This window comes from Macaca thibetana, chromosome 10 (assembly GCF_024542745.1).
Source record: "Macaca thibetana thibetana isolate TM-01 chromosome 10, ASM2454274v1, whole genome shotgun sequence".
In the NCBI taxonomy this organism is placed as follows: domain Eukaryota; kingdom Metazoa; phylum Chordata; class Mammalia; order Primates; family Cercopithecidae; genus Macaca; species Macaca thibetana.
In genome coordinates, this window is record NC_065587.1 from 11,090,343 (window position 1) to 11,106,739 (window position 16,397).

Below are 16,397 nucleotides of genomic sequence, written 5' to 3' on the forward strand. Positions count from 1 at the left end.
CAAACATACAAAGACAGTATTCAGCTGGGTGTGGTGGCTCATGCCGGTAATCCCAGCACTTTTGAAGGCTGAGGCGGGTAGATCACTTGAGCCCAGGAGTTCAAGACTACCTGGGCAACATATCAAGACCTCGTCTCTACAACTAATTAAAAAAAAAATTAAACAGATGTGGTGGCATGTGCCTGTGGTCCTTAGCTACTTGGGAGGCTGAGGTGGGAACCTGGCCAGGCTGCAGTAAGCCATGATCGCACCACTGCACTCCAGCCTGGGTAACAGAATGAGACTCTGCCCCCAACCCCTTAAAAAGAAAAAACAAAAGACAGTATTCATTGCAGTTCTCCATCAAATCTCCTCAAGTTCTTGTGGACTTCAGAAAAGTTTCCACAAATGCTGCATTATATATATTCAAGAAAGCATCTACCCAAAGCTGTCTTTCTGGGAGAAGGCAAGCAGCACAGATACACAGGCCATCTGTGTGCTGACTCAGCTCCATTCCCATTCCCATGGTCCTGCACCTCCAGGAGCAGCACCAGGGACAAATGGAGTGAGCCCAAGGGGAAGTCGAGTCGCTTTACGGTTATGAACACGTACACATCAAGCTGTTAGAATTGTTAGTAAAGAAAAAACCAGGTGCAGCTGGTTCTCCCATACTTCTCTATTCCTTCTTTTATTCCCCTAGTAAATAACATTGATTTGGGATTTGGGAATCTGGGATTCTAGTTCTAGTTCTGCTTTTTAATCATGGTGTGATCCTGAGCAAGTCACTTGATCTCTAGGATCAAAGGGACTAAGTAAAGACCTCTTCTTTCTCTATAGTTGAGTCTCTTTTAATGACCAAATCATCCAGCTTATGATTCATTGAACACACACTTATCAAGTGACTACAGGTATACTCTGCTAGTTGCCTGTGGGTTGAACAAGTTGAATAGGATCTGTGACCTGAGGGGTTTGCAGTACCCTATAGGTGACGGCTCTATAAACATATAAGAAGTTATAAATAATAACTTTGTTTACCCCTGTATTTCCAGAGCTTATAATAGTGTCTAAGACATCCTTGTACTTAATAAACATTTGACAAATGAATGAATATTTGAAATAATGAAATCAATGGAAAATGTGAGTATTCACATTGTACTATGTAATAGCAGAGAAAATAGATTCATTTTAACATGAAGGATAGAAGATTTCACTAAGGAGGTAGTGTTTGCATGAGGCCTTGAAGAATGAAACCATTTTTGATGGAAAAGAAGGGTGAGGAAGAGGATATTCTAGGCTGAGGGAACAACATGAGCAAAAACACAGAGGCATGGAAACACATGTTTTTTTAAGGGACATGAATCTGGAAGCTGAAAATCAGTTTGATATAAAGAGACAAGGAACATTTCAGGCAAAAAGATCAGCACAGGTGAAGGCTTAGTGCTGAGGGGGAGCATAGAATTTGAAGACTGAAAGAAGTATAGCTGGATCCTACAGCTTTAGAATAGTAGCACAAGGTGAGGCAAGAGAGGTAAATAGGGACTAATCGATGCAGAGCCTTGTAACCCATGTTAAATAATTTGAAGAAGTGTTGGGGAGAAATAACATCTGATTTTCGTTTTAGAAAGGTCACTCTGACTGGGCTGTGTAGAGTGGCCTGAGGGGTAAGCTGGAGAGACCTCTTAGAGGCTGTGGTAACAACCATAGTTCCAAAATAACCTGAGTGACTGGGAAGCTGCTGGTCATATTAACAGAGGTGAAGCAAACACCCAAGGATGAGGAGGCTGGAGGATGATACGACTTCCCTGAACAGATAAATAGGTAGATATTTAGGGCTAAAAATCAGCAGAGGTCAGGGTTCAGGATTAAAATGTGTGAATTACTTGTCCACAGGTGACCGTCTAGATCTAGTGTAAGTATAATAATAAATGACATCACCCTGGGAGATTGTAGAGGCGGAAGAGGAAAGTCAAGGACAGACAGTGTTTACATTTCACAGGAAACAGGGCCAGGAAGAATGTTGAGAAGATTGCTTAGACAGATAGGAGGAGAGCCAGCAAAGTTCGTTGGAGGCATCTGAAGAGGAATGAGTTTCAAAGAAATTGTCTTAAGATTTCAATTTCATTCTTTCTCATCAATCCTGTCTGTCAAAACGTCTGCCAGCCCTGGTTCCGTCTATGTCTCCAGATTGAGCTCCTCTGCTCTCTGTGTGCACTGTGCGCTCGTAATGCTGAATGCTTTGTACCTGCCCGGCCACTACCACACAGCACATTGTGTACAGCCTTCATTTCTTTGCTGAAATTATTCCCTCTACTTGGACATCTTTGTGTCCTTCTTCTCTTGCTTGACTTTTTCCTCATGCTTTCAGCTTGGTTCAGACATCACTTGTTTGACTCTCTCACATATCTTTATACCTCTAAACCTAACACAATGCCTGAATTTGTAGTTGCTTAGTATTTATTTTGGTATTAAATTAACCTTACAATCTGAATTATTTCACTGGTCTCCTAGTTTTCTTATTTCTATTATCTCCCAACCCCAGAGAATTTCAATTAAAGATACAGCAATAATTTTCCTAAAGCATTATATATGTCAGAATCTGGTCAGGAGACCAAAAAATACACCAGCTATGAGGTTAGCAGCTTTACTGAGGTATGATTACCATTCAATAAACTGTACATGCTTAAAATGTATAAATTTCTTCTTTGACCCATGAGTATTTGAAGTATGTTTTCTAAATTTCCAAATATTTAGGAGTTTCTGCTAAGTACATTGTTATTTCTACATTCAATTCCATTGTGTCCAGAGAACCTAATAGAAGGCTTTGGGCTTTTAAAGCTTATTGAGACTTAGTCCAGCACATGGACCATCTCAGTGAATAGACCATGGGTACTTGCACACTTGCAAAGAAAATGTGTTTTCTGCCATAGGAGCTTTATAAATGTCTATTAGGTCGAGGTAGTTGATGTTAAGTCTTCTAGATCCCGCTGATACTTTGTCTACTTGTTTTATCCATCACTGAGTGAAGGGTGTTAAACTCTCTAAATATGACTTAGTTGGATTTAGCTAGTTCTTTCTTTAATTCTCGAGGTGTTTTTTCTTGTTGTTGTTGTTGTCGTTGTTTTGTTTTTGAGGCGAGGTCTCACTATGTTGCCCAAGCTATTCTCAAATTCCTGGGCTCAAGCGATCCACCTGCTTTGGCCTCCCAAAATGCTGGGATTACAGGCATGAGCCACTGCGCCTAGCTAGTTCTTTAATTCCGTCAGATTTTGCTTCATGTATTTTAAAGCACTGTTCTAAGGCATATATACATTTATGTTTGTATCTGCCAGATGATTGGCCCTTTTGTCATTATGAAATATGCCTTTTTATCTCTACAAATACCCCTGGTCTTAAAGTGTATTTTATCTAATATTAATACAGCCACTCAGCTTTCTTATACTTATCGTTCCATGGTATATCTTTATAAAGCATTTACTTTCAACCCATTTGCAATGTTGTTTTTATAGGGTGTCTCTTGTATACAGTATATAATTAGATCTTTTTTATCCAGTCTGAAAATTTGTGCCTGTTAATTGCATTTACTGTGGGTATTGAAATGGTTGGCTTTACAACTACTATTTTTCTATTACTTTCTCCTTGTTTCATTGGTGTTTCGTGCCTCTGTTCCTACCTACCTTCCTTCTTTTGAGCTAAGTCAATAATTTTTAGAATTCCACTTTACCTATCAGCCTTGGTAGTTATACCAAGGGATTAAATTATATACCTTTAGGTATTCACAGTCTATTTAGAGTTAATATTGTGTCACCATTGCATATAAAATATAAGAATATTGCAACCATATAGGTCTATTTACCATCTCATCATTTATGCTATAGTCCAGGGGTCCCCAGCCCCGGCCCATGGACTGGTAGCAGTCTGTAACCTGTTAGGAACTGGGCCGCACAGCAGAAGGTGAGAAGCAAGTGAGCTAGCATTGCCGCCTGAGCTCTGCCTCCTGTCAGATCAGCAGCGGCATTAGATTCTCATAGGAGCACCCTATTGTGAACTGTAAAGCGAGGGCTCTAGGTTGCACACTCCTCATGAGAATCTAATGCCACATGATCTGAGGTAAAACAGTTTCATCCCCAAACCATACCCCCCACACCCTGTTCTGTGGAAAAAATTGTCTTCCACAAAAGCAGTCCCTGGTGCCAAAAAGCTTGGGGACTGCTGCTATAGTCATTTAAATTATATTTACATTCGTTATAACACTCCACACAAATTGTTACTTTTTTTTAAAGAGTTACATATATTTTATTTAAAAAAATAAGAGTAAAAACAGTCTTTTACATTCACCTATATATTTTCCATTTTTAGAACTCTTTATTTCTTCCCAAAGATCCAACTTTCCATTTGGTATACTTTATCTTCAACCCGAAGTAATTCCATTAGCAATTCTTGTTATAAAGATTTTTTTTACTGGCAATTCATTCTCTTAGTTTTTGTTTATCTTACAATGTTTTGATTTTTGCCTTCAATTTTAAAGAATATTGTTGCTGGATATAGAATTCTGCATTGACAGTTGTTTTTTTTTTTTTTTAAGCATTAAAAAAATGATGTCATTCTGCTATCTTCTAGCCTCTGTTATTTCTGATGAGAAGTCAGTCATCATTGATCTCATTCTTCCCTTATATAGAATGGGTCATCTTTCTTTGGGTACTTTCAAGATTTTCATTTTTATGTTTGATTATCAGCAGTTTGACTATAATGATAGCAGGTATGGTTTTCTCTGTAGTTTTGTTTTGTTTTGTTTTTACCAGATTTCTCCCCTTTCCAGTGCTATGGTAGCTCCAAATCTTGTTTTCTGGTTCTTACAAGCCAGTTAAGACTATGGTTTTAGCCCACTTTTAGCCAATCACTGTAGAGCTGGCTGGATTCAGGGTAGCAAGTTGGAAAAACAGCAAACTTCCCCAGCGTTCTCTGCCTTCTAACTCTTTTCCCTCTCTAGTTTCTCCCTACTTTTGGTCCCCCTCCTATGCCTTCAGGTTATTGGTTTCTGTATATTTTTTAATTTTCTGGCTGTTATCTACAGGAGAATTGGTCCACTTGGAACTACTCTGCCATTATCACAAAAATATGATACAATAGAGAGAATTTAATACAAAAATATTAAGTATTAAAAACAGAAAGGGCAAAAAAAGAGTATAGGTTAAGCACATCTAATCGGAAAATCCAAAATCCAAAAATTTTTTTAGCACTACATAATGCTCAAACGTCATGCTCAAAGAAATGCTAGTTGGAGCATTTCAGATTTTGAATTTTCAGATTAGGTATGGTCAGCTGGTAGTATAATGCAGATATTCCAAAGTCTGAAAAAGTCCAAAATCTAAAACACTTCTGGTCCCAAGCAATTCCAATAAGGGACACTCAGCCTGTACCAGGATATCATGAAGGTAGCAACTGCAGGGATAAGTTACCCGCCCTAACGCTGGAGGAGTTATTCAAATTTAGAAGCTTGGAGAAGGGGCTCTATGGGGTGGTAACCCAGGCCTTTTAGGAGGGGGTGCTGGTTGGCGGGTGCTAATATTAAGAGAGTATGATAAGGCTGCTTCTACAAGTGTTGGAAAAGTGCAAACTGGCAAGAACACATTCTTTCCATCTTCCCCACTGATGGAGTGGAGAAGGGTTGCAAGGGTGTTGTAGTCAGGAGCGGGGGACAAACAGGAAGGAGCAAGTCCTCTCTTCATACTCTAACCTTCCCATCTATCTCTAGCACCTCTTGTTGACAGCACCTAACAAAAAGCTAACTGGCAAAGTATGAACGTAGTATGTGGTGTCCCAGCTCCAGTATCACAAAGCAAGAGTATAGAAGGGTGTGCGTATGAAGCTGACACAGCAGCTCAGTAGCTGCACAGCCCATCCATTGCCTACTCAGCATCATACGCATTCTACACATTTAAATTTCCAAGCAACAAAAACAACCCTCTTTTTCTACCTAACAAGATACAACTATCTTTGAATGAAGATGCTTTCCCCAAAACAAAGCTACAAAGTTCTCAGACCTCTAAGATACCCACTCCCCAGTTTCTAAAACTTTCTGGAGTTATGTTGTGAGAACTGATTTCCATCAGATTGGCTTTCCCCTCTACAGGCATTTAGGTTTTGCTGCTTCTAATCCTCCACAAACTTCTCCTTTTCACAAAATTTGTTGACATTTCTTATCTTTTGTTGTCCTCTCTTCTCTTCTGTTCTATTTCCCCTCTGGTTGATGCCTTTTTATTCCACTTCTGTCATTTCAGTGGGTTTTGAGAAAGTAGGGGAGAGTGATTATATCTTGTAGCTGGTACTATTGATGCCCCACCCCATACTCTCTTGACCTTCCTCTGAGTACTGCTGCAGCCTTGGTGACCAGTTCCCATTTACGCTGAAAGTACCTGCATCTCTGTTCTTCTCTACCCAGGAGCTTTCTCCAGAGCCCTTAGACTTGTTCATCCTAAGTGCAGGGCAGCCTGGAAGTTGCAGGGATTTAATGCCCAGAGTCAACCCTCAACCAGTGATAGTAAGAGTTATTGAAAAAATATTCCACCTTCTCATCCCTGGGAGAACAGTTCTGAGGCAACCCAACAGGAGTGGCCCTCATTTTCCCACAACAGTAACTTGCTTGTTAATATACTCTTTATTGACTTTTGTCCCTTCTTTGTTTTAACTTTCCCGGTCCCTCGTTTGTGCTTCTTCAAATCACTGGCCAAATTACTTGCATCCAAGTCTGCCTTTTGGGGTATCCAAACTAAAACATGTTCAAATTGCTGTTGAGCAAGTATATGCCTGTTCATTCATTTATTGGAAAGCTACAATTTTTTAGACACTGTGAAATTGAACTGGTAACTTATATTATTAGTTATTTTTATGTGTTTATCATACATATACCTGTGTGTATATGTGTACATTTACACAAGTTTGTATGTGCATATGTCTCTATCTATATATATATAATCCATACTGTGTTCATTGACAATAGGAATTCATTGTTCATTGACGTTCGTTCATTGACAATAGGAATTGTGACTTCCACTTATGCATACGTCCTGCGTCTAATACAGTCCAGTGTAAATAGTGGGTACTAACAATTATTTCTTGGTGGACCATTCCTATTTTTAGGCTTCAAATACAGTATACATTGTTATATACAAAATCAACATATAAAGTTGATATTAAATAATTTATAAATTAAGACATAGCTAAATTTAACAAACATTTGACACCTCCTATATGCAAAAGCATGATGCAGGTTACAAAGTCAAAATACAGGAACTTAATATGATAAGTGATAGGCACTAAATAGCATATAATTAAGTGAAAAATGAGTTTATAGAAATATTACCTCAGAGAAGGGAAGGATTAAGATAGAGTGGTAGGCATGATTGGAAATAGCTTCTAGAAGTAGTATTTAAGGAATAGTAGGGTTTAAAAGGATTTAAATAGGCAGAGAAGAGGAGGGTATTCCAGTGTTGGAGTGCAGGGTGGGGAATCAGTGGTAATGGTCAAGAGCCCTGTGTTAACATGGAGAATGAAGCTACATGGACCTAAATGCTCATGGCATATGGAGTGACAGGGAGAATGGCCTGACTGAGGGTTTGTTTCCTGTTGAGTAGCAATAGAAAGCAAGCAATGGAGGGCCTTTGAAACCCAAGGAATTTGTACTTTCTCACTGACACAAGAGGCAGTTTTTGAAGGATTTTCAAATATAAACTATAAAGTAGTAATTGAATTGGAGAGGAATAATTTGACGCATTGCATAGACAGCAGAGGTGGACAAAGGCTGATGGAAGAGAAACCTGGTACCACTTGCTTTCTAGAATCTTCAAGACTCTTTAGCTTTCTGTGTAAGTAAACATTTTTCTCTTTGAAATAATGTACTATGCATTTCAAATCATTATTTTTCATTTGGCTTCTTCTAGGTCAGAGTATTTGATTCATTTAAAAAGTTAGCAACTTTAGCAAAAGACCAAGCAACCAAAAGATTGCAGCCTGTTCTTCCTCAGCTATTGGGAAAGGGGGTGGATAGAAATGGAATGACTTCTGTCTGGTTTGCTTCATTGAATTTTAAGGATTTGTTCATTTGTTTCATTTTAAACTTTTTTCTAAACCTTAAAGTGGCAGCCATACAGACAACTTTATGCATCCCAATTTTGAGATTTAGATTAAGTGCTGTGAATATTTTCATCAGAAAGATCTAGTCATTCTGAAATGTCCTAGTTTAATATTGCTAAATTTTAAGATGTTCTTGTTACATATAGAGCAAAACATTTTTGTCCTGTTTTTCTCAGATGTAAAATGAAAGTCAGTGGAAAAATATTTAACTAAAATTCACTTTTAATGAATGCTTTGATATAAATGTGGTGGTATGCAAAGTCACTTTGAAATACCATAAATCTAGTAATCTAGTATTCTACTAGGAATATATTAGTTTGGGTTTGTTGGGTTTTTTTTTTTTTTCATAGAAATGGGGTCTCACAATGTTGCCCAGGCTGATCTCGAACTCCTGGGCTCAAGTGATTTTCCCACCTCAGCCTCCCAGTAGCTGGGACTACAGGCACTGCGCTTGGCTTATATTAGTATTTTTAACAGACTTTCAATCATCTAAATATATTTCAGTCATATGCAAATTAGGAATATTTTAGGAGAGGTTCTTTTCATCTACCTATTTCCTTTCATCATTATTAAGCAGTTAAACTATATTCAGTTTAGAAAAATGAAGGCGTTACTTTTCTTTCATCTTTGTGCTTCAGTTTCCCTTGTACCCAGTGAGCATTCATTGAACCTGTCCTCTGGGAATGGCACTGTTAGGTGCTGGGACACGAAGATGACTCCTTGTAAGGTCTCCTCAAGGAGACTTTTGTCAGGTAGGGGACAAGACTTGTAATAAATGAGATATGAACTGTTATAATTACTCACAGAGCTTCAAACAGGACATGTGAAGATAGGCAATAATAGGATAGGGTGAGGAAAGAAGAGGGTCAGGGCAAGCTTTAAAGAGAAAGTGATACTTGAATTGAATTTTAAAAGATGAGAGGATGGAGGAAAAATGGAATTTCTGGTGAAGATAGCAATATAAATTTCTTGAACTGTCTAATTCTGTGGTACATACCAGCAGCTTTTTTGCTAAGGCTAACCTCCAGCTGCAGATGAAAATGAAAAGGAAGGTTTTTAGAGACAAAGGAAAGTTTCTTTTCTTTAATAACGCAGAGCCCAAAAGTGATGAGGATAGCATATAAATGTGCATTCTGAAGTATTTTATGACATACATCGTGATGTATAATCACTCGATAGTGAATCACACAATTTCTGTGTCCCTTTTGGGAGCTTCAGAAGATAACCTCTTCCTTTGGCCCTCTTCTATCTCATTACGCTTCTCATTTCATGAACACAACCTCATAAAAATAATGGTCTTTCTTTTCATATCCCCGTTCAGATGGAGCTGTTGCAGAGCAAGCCCTGGCGCTGAGAGTGTTCCTAGCAATTTGCATCTAGAAACTTGGACCAGGTCTATGACGCATTGATTCAATAGACATTCCTAGATCAGGCCCACCTGAAGTTTCAGTTTCTTAGAATTCCTTCGTTGTCTCCTATTTGTAATAAATATTGTCTGTTATATTCTAGAGACTATTCTAGGTACTTCAGTGATATTAACCACTAGAATGGACAAAGATCTCCAACCCAGTGGAAGTTACATTTTACTAATTGTCAGAACATCTCTGAAAGATTGTTTCCTTTCTTCCATATAGACAAAGCATTTATTAAACTTAAGCTTCTACCTAAAGCATTGAGTTTCTTTAATGTGCCTTGTATATAGAAACTGTGTGGAAGAATACATTCTTCATTTTGGGGGAGAAAGCTCTTTTTTTTTTTTTTTTTTTTTTTTTTTTTTGGTAGCTGAGGGTTCTGTAAGGATAGACCAGTATGATGTGGCATATTTTCCCTAGTTTATCTTGTAAAAAAGATGAAAGTTGGAAAGTACTAAAAATATGGTGGTTTCAGCGACAGATAAGTGGGTGAAGGGAGAAATATTTAAAGACAAGTTATTTGAAGCTTTCCTTGCTTTGTGCTTCACTGAGGAGAGAGGGAGAAGGCAGCTACCAAAATGACTAAGGCGTCAATTATAGCTTGGGTGTACTTTAAATAGGCAGAATATAGAAGCATAGTAAGAAAGCAGAAGGGCTAAATAGGAAAGAATTCTGTTATGACATTAAGAAATCCTATTTATTAAAATTGCAACAGATTTGAAATAGAGTATTTTCAGTTTTATTTTTTGATTATAGTTCTTATTTGTTATTTTATAGATGCTGTGCCTACTGTCTCAGAAAATAGTCCATCTGGGCAGACAGATGTGAGTTTGGACAAGAGATCAGATGGTACCCTTACAAATACTGTAACAGAAAACCTCTTGGAAACACCTTTAGAAAAGCAATCCGCTGCAGAAGGTCTTAAAACATTGACAATTTTACCAGCATGTTGGTCGTCAAATAAAGAGGAGTTTATCAGCCCCAACTTAAGGATATCAAAGTCAGATTCTACTTTCCATAACCAGGCCTCTGTAGAAACACTCTATCTCTCCCCCTCATTCAAAATATTTGACCCAGCAAAGGAGACTGTAATCAACAAGGCCTACCAGAAACCACCACAATCCAGCATTCAGATGGAGGATAAAATCCTCAAGACAACCACATGGGGTGAGTCCACCAAAAACAAAAACAAAACAAAAAACCTCTTTTGAAGCATTATTTTACTTTTCTCTGCTTTCTGTCTCCTTTTTTGGTTCCCTCCTTTCAGTCTTCATCAGTGATACTAAAATGTACATACCATACACATACTTTTTAGTTGGGAAAGTACCCCTTTTATTAAAGGGCCAATAGATAATTCATCACTGTGGGTTCTGAGTCCTTCGTTGAATATATTACCATAAGTTCTGAGCAATTTTGGTACAGACCAAATTAGAAGGAACTAGCATGAAGTAAGTGCTTTCTGTTAGACATGTAGGTTACTTATTAAGAGATTATAGGAAAAAGAATTGTTTATTATGTATATTGGTATATACACACACCCCCACATACACACGGATGTATGTGTGCCCTTTTAAAAAGGGCTGTGTACTGATTGCACAAAAGGGACGGGGGATCTTGTCCTTTTTATAGTATGTATTATATATTTTTATATTATAAAGATATAAAAAAACTAAGAAGATTGCAATATTGTTTAGACTGGGTAGTAAAGGATAAAGCCAGTTGAGATTTCAGGTTATTGGCTGTCAGTTACTACATCCTCCATTAAATAATTATGCTTTCTACTTTAAAGTTTATTAGTAAAATAATAATTTTTTGTTTATGAATTTTTCAAAGACTAAGTAGTAGTTTTATTGGCTTACATATAATAGTGCTAACCAACTCATATAAATATAAATTAAAATTTATTTATTTTTATTAGGGACAGCGTCTTATTCTGTTGCAATCAATGCAATCATGGCTCACTGAAGCTTCAAACTCCTGGGCTCAAGCAATCCTTCTGCCCCTCAGCCTTCCAAGTAGCTAGGACTACAGGTGCATGCCACCACACCTGACTAATTTTATTTTTGTGTGTGTGGAGGTGGGGGTCTTGCTATTTTGCCCAGGTTGGTCTTGAACTCCTGGCCTCAAGTGATCCTCCTGCCTCAGCCTCCCAAAGCTCTGGCGTCACAGGCATGATCCACTGTGTCTGGCCAATACAAAGATTTTAATGCGAATCTTTTAAACAGACTCAAACCCAGATCAAAAGTACATATAAATGTAAACAATGGAAGCCACCATGTTGAAGTTAAATAAATTTATATTGGTATTAGTAAGGTCAATGAGTAATAAAAGATTTTCCTTGATGCTCTTTCGAGAATTTTTTGATATTGAATAGCCTAAAGGTAGTAAAACTGATTCTCAGTTTTGTCAACCAATTAACTTTTCTTCTGAGACTGCTGATGTGGAAACCAGTTAGTACTGGTTATGATGGCTCTGATGGCTTATGTGCCTGGCTGTCCCTGGGAAGTGGATACGTTTGGTTCATTTATTTCATGAATACCACGAGAAGATCATTGAAAATACTTTTTGGTTGTTTTGAGTGTACCAAGTACACTTAAAATTTAGCAAGAAGTTCCTCTAAAACTGGTTAACAAGGAGAATTTTTTTGTCTGCTTATAATAGATAGTATTGGTCTAATTCTACTACCAAAAATACTTATTAAATCTAGGAAATTATTAAAAGTTGGTTTGAAGTCATCATCAAACAACCAAGTAGAAAATACATAATAGGTTAAGACGCCGGGGGAAGGAAATTATGAGTCCCTCATTCACCTTAGTTTCCCCACCTTGAGTCATTTGCCAGTTCTCAGAGCGAGATAATAGAAGCTGAAGAAAAATCAGAGGCGTAGGCTTTCCACAGTCTCACTGAGCTTGGGAGACATGGTAGGAGTTTGGGCTTTCAAGGTGTCAGGGACTTGAAGGGCCCATATTCCAGAGGGAGGGAATCACAGAGAAGAAATCCTAAAAATCTTTCTGTCATTTCTTACTGAAACATTTGCCTACTGCTAAGCTGCCTGCATTCAGGATGAGATGCCAAGAAACTAAATGGGAAGCGGCTTCTAAGAGGCCAGTGAACTATGCAGAGATTCTGATGATCTTGTGATACAAGGAAACAAATGTCAGAGTTCAGGATACAGCATATGGTAGGAGTCATGGGAAACACTCCAGGCTTTCCACTGGGACCCCGATAGGCTACACCCTAGAGTATGAGGACGAACGAGAAGTTGAGTAGCCCTCACAAATACTATTAATAAAACCTATTTCACCTAGAGTAAAGTGATTGACTTGTATTCCATCTGCCTTCCAGAAGACAATTCAATCCTTTCTTGAGAGCTCTTAAAATTTTTCATTAAAAATTTTGGCTTTCAACCCAAAGTTACCAAGCATACTAGGAAATGAAAAACCGGCCAGAAATATAGGAGAAAAGTAGACAACAGAAACAGATCCACAGTAATCTAGATTCTGAATGTATAAGATAGGTACTTTAAAATTATGATTAATATTAATATGAACAAGAAGACAGGAAAGATGAAGAATTTCATCAGAATACTAGTATCTATTTTAAAAATCAAATGGACTGGGTACAGTGACTCATGCCTCTAATCCCAGCACTTTGGAAGGCTAAGGCAGGGAGATTGCTTTGAGGCTAGGAGTTCAAGATAAGCCTGGGCAACATAGAGAGACCCCATCTCTACAAAAAATATATATATATTAGTCAGATGTGGTGGCATGTGCCTATAGTCCTAGCTACCCTGGAGGCTGAGGCAGGAGGATCACTTGAGCCCAGGAGGTTAAGGCTGCAGTGAGCCATTATCATGCCACTGCACTTTAGCCTGGGTGACAGAATGAGATCCTGTGTCAAAAAAAAAAAAAATCAAATGAAAATTGTAGAACTGAAAAATACAGTAGCTGAAATTAAGATTCTGAGGGTATTCTTCAGTCCTCATAGCCTGGAGTGTCAGAAGAGAGTTCAGTTCTGGTAGGGAAGCTGGAAAGTTATGAATGAAAACCTAAAAGAGAAGGAGACTCAGAAGGGGCAAACCTCATTATTTGTGTATAAACTCTTCCAAGATTCTTGATTGACCACTAAACTATACATATAGGGGGACCCCAGTGAGTCTGACCAGAAAAGAAAAATCCTACTGGAAGCCAAAAGAACTGAGATGAGACTTCAGCTTCTGCTTACTGGAGGGCTGACAGTCTGAAGAGGCCAGGCAAGTTATCTTCCAACCAGAACAAAAATCAGTGCTCTTTAGAGGAGTATCACAAAATCCAGACACTTTGCAATGTATCATCCAGATGTCCAGTGTAAAATTTTAAAAATCACTAGGCATTTGAAGAAATCAGAAAGTATGAGTCATAATGAAGATATTAAAAGTCAGTAGAAACTGACCCTTAGATGACCCAGGTGTTGCAATTAGCAGACAAATTCTAAAAGCAGCTATTATAAATCCATTTAAGAACTTAAAGTACTCACAATGAATGAATAGAAAGGGGCATCTCAGCAGGCAAATAACTGTAAAAAGGAATTAAATGAAAGTTCTGGAGCTGAAAGATAAATACTTGAAATGAAAATTTTACTGGAAGGGCTTAGCAGAAGATTAAAAATGAAAGAAAGAGCAAATGAATTTGAAAATAGATCAATAGAAATAATCTGATCTGAAAAATGGAAAGAAAAAGATTAAAGAAAAAGAAACAGAGAGACTCAGTCTTGTGAAACAGTGTCAAGCAGTCTGACATTGATGTAATTGGAGTTCCAAAAGGTGAGGAAAAGATATAGGGTCAGAAAAAATTATTTGAAGAGATAATGCTCAAACCTCTCCAAATGTGTGAAAGAAATAAACTTTCAGATCCAAAATGCTCAATGAATTTCAAACAGAATTAAAGAAAAATACCACTATGTCTAGACACATTATAGTTGGACAGCTGGATTCCAGAGATAAAATCTTGAAAGCAGGAAGAAAAATTATCATATTACATGCAGAGGACCAAGAATATGAATGACACCTGATTTTTCATCATAAGCAGTGTATACCAGGAGACAATGAAAAGTTATCTTGTAAGTGTTAAATGACAAAAGCTATTAACCCAGAATTCTATATCTAGCAGAACCAAAAAAAATGAAAATGAAAACAGGACTTGATTCAAGTGAATAAAAACTGATCATCAGAAACACTTGATTCAAGTGAATAAAAACTGATCATCAGAAACACTGAAGAAATATTTTCAGCCTAATGAGAAATTATGCTAGTTACCTGAATCTACAGAAAAGAATAATGAGCACTGGAAATGATAAATATGTGCATAAATATAAAATACTATGCATGCTTTTTCTTCTAATTAAAAAGTACATGTAACTCAAGCAAAACTTATAACACTGTATTTTGGGGTTTAAAACATATGTAGCTATATATTGCAACATAGCACCAAGAATGAAAAGTTCATGGAATTATACCATTGAAAGATTTCTATATTTTATATGAAATAGTACAATATTAACTATGAATAACTCATAAGTTAAGCATGCATATTTACACTTGTAAAAAGGAAAGTGGTATAGCCAAAGTCCTATTGAGGAATTAATATGGAATAGTAAAAATATATTCGAGCAACACAAAAGAAGAAAGGAGGGACAAAAACAGACAAATAGAAGGCAGAGAGCAAAATAGAAGACCTAAATCCAAGCATTTCAATAATTACATTAAATAGAAGTGGAATAAACTTTCCAATTAAAAGGAAGAGACTTTAGATTGGATAGAAAAGCAAGACTCAACTATATGCCATCTATGAGGGAAGTGCTTTAAATACAAAGACATAAATTGATTGAAAGTAAAACAAATAAAAATATGTACTATGCAAGCAGCATAATAAAGTGGGAATGGCTATATTAATACCAGACAAAATTGACTTCAACCAAGGATTATTACTAAATAAGGACATTTCATATTGATATATAGGCCAATACATTAGGGATATATAGCAACTAAAAGTGCATATGCACATGGGCTCAAAATAAAGGGATGGAGGAAGATCTACAAAGTAAATGGAAAACAAAAAAAGACAGGGGTTGCAACCCTAGTCTCTGATAAAACAGACTTTAAACCAACAAAGATCAAAAGAGACCAGGTGATTACATAATGGTAAAGGGATCAATTCAACAACAAAAGCTAACTATCCTAAATATATATGCATTCAACACTGGAACACCCAGATTCATAAAGCAAGTCCTTAGAGACTTACAAAGAGACTTAGACTCCCACACAATAATAATGGGAGACTTTAACACCCCACTGTCAACATTAGACAGATCAACGAGACAGAAAGTTAACAAGGATGTCCAGGAATTGAACTCAGCTCTGCACCAAGCGGACCTAGTAGACATCTACAGAATTCTCCACCCCAAATCAACAGAATATACATTTTTCTCAGCACCACATTGCACTTATCCCAAAATTGACCACATAGTTGGAAGTAAAGCACTCCTCAGCAAATGTAAAAGAACAGAAATTATAACAAACTGTCTCTCAGACCACAGTGCAATCAAACTAGAACTCAGGATTAAGAAACTCAAAACCACTCAACTACATGGAAACTGAACAACCTGCTCCTGAATGACTACTGGGTACATAACGAAATGAAGGCAGAAATAAAAATGTTCTTTGAAACCAATGAGAACAAAGATACAACATAGAATCTCTGGGACACATTTAAAGCAGTGTGTAGAGGGAAATTTATAGCACTAAATGCCTACAAGAGAAAGCAGGAAAGATCTAAAATTGACACGCTAACATCACAATTAAAAGAACTAGAGAAGCAAGAGCAAACACATTCAAAAACT

At 37.3% G+C, this 16,397-nt stretch overlaps 1 protein-coding gene across 3 annotated transcripts in view; it reads left to right on the forward strand.

The window, feature by feature from the left end:
• ENTHD1 (ENTH domain containing 1) overlaps window positions 1–16,397 on the forward strand; it is a 149,375-nt gene that overhangs the window by 112,341 nt on the left and 20,637 nt on the right. For all 3 annotated transcript variants that reach the window (XM_050805856.1, XM_050805857.1, XM_050805858.1), the window contains one exon: window positions 10,299–10,688. In XM_050805856.1, coding sequence (XP_050661813.1) covers window positions 10,299–10,688 — 390 coding nt within the window. The remainder of the gene's footprint in view (window positions 1–10,298; window positions 10,689–16,397) is intronic.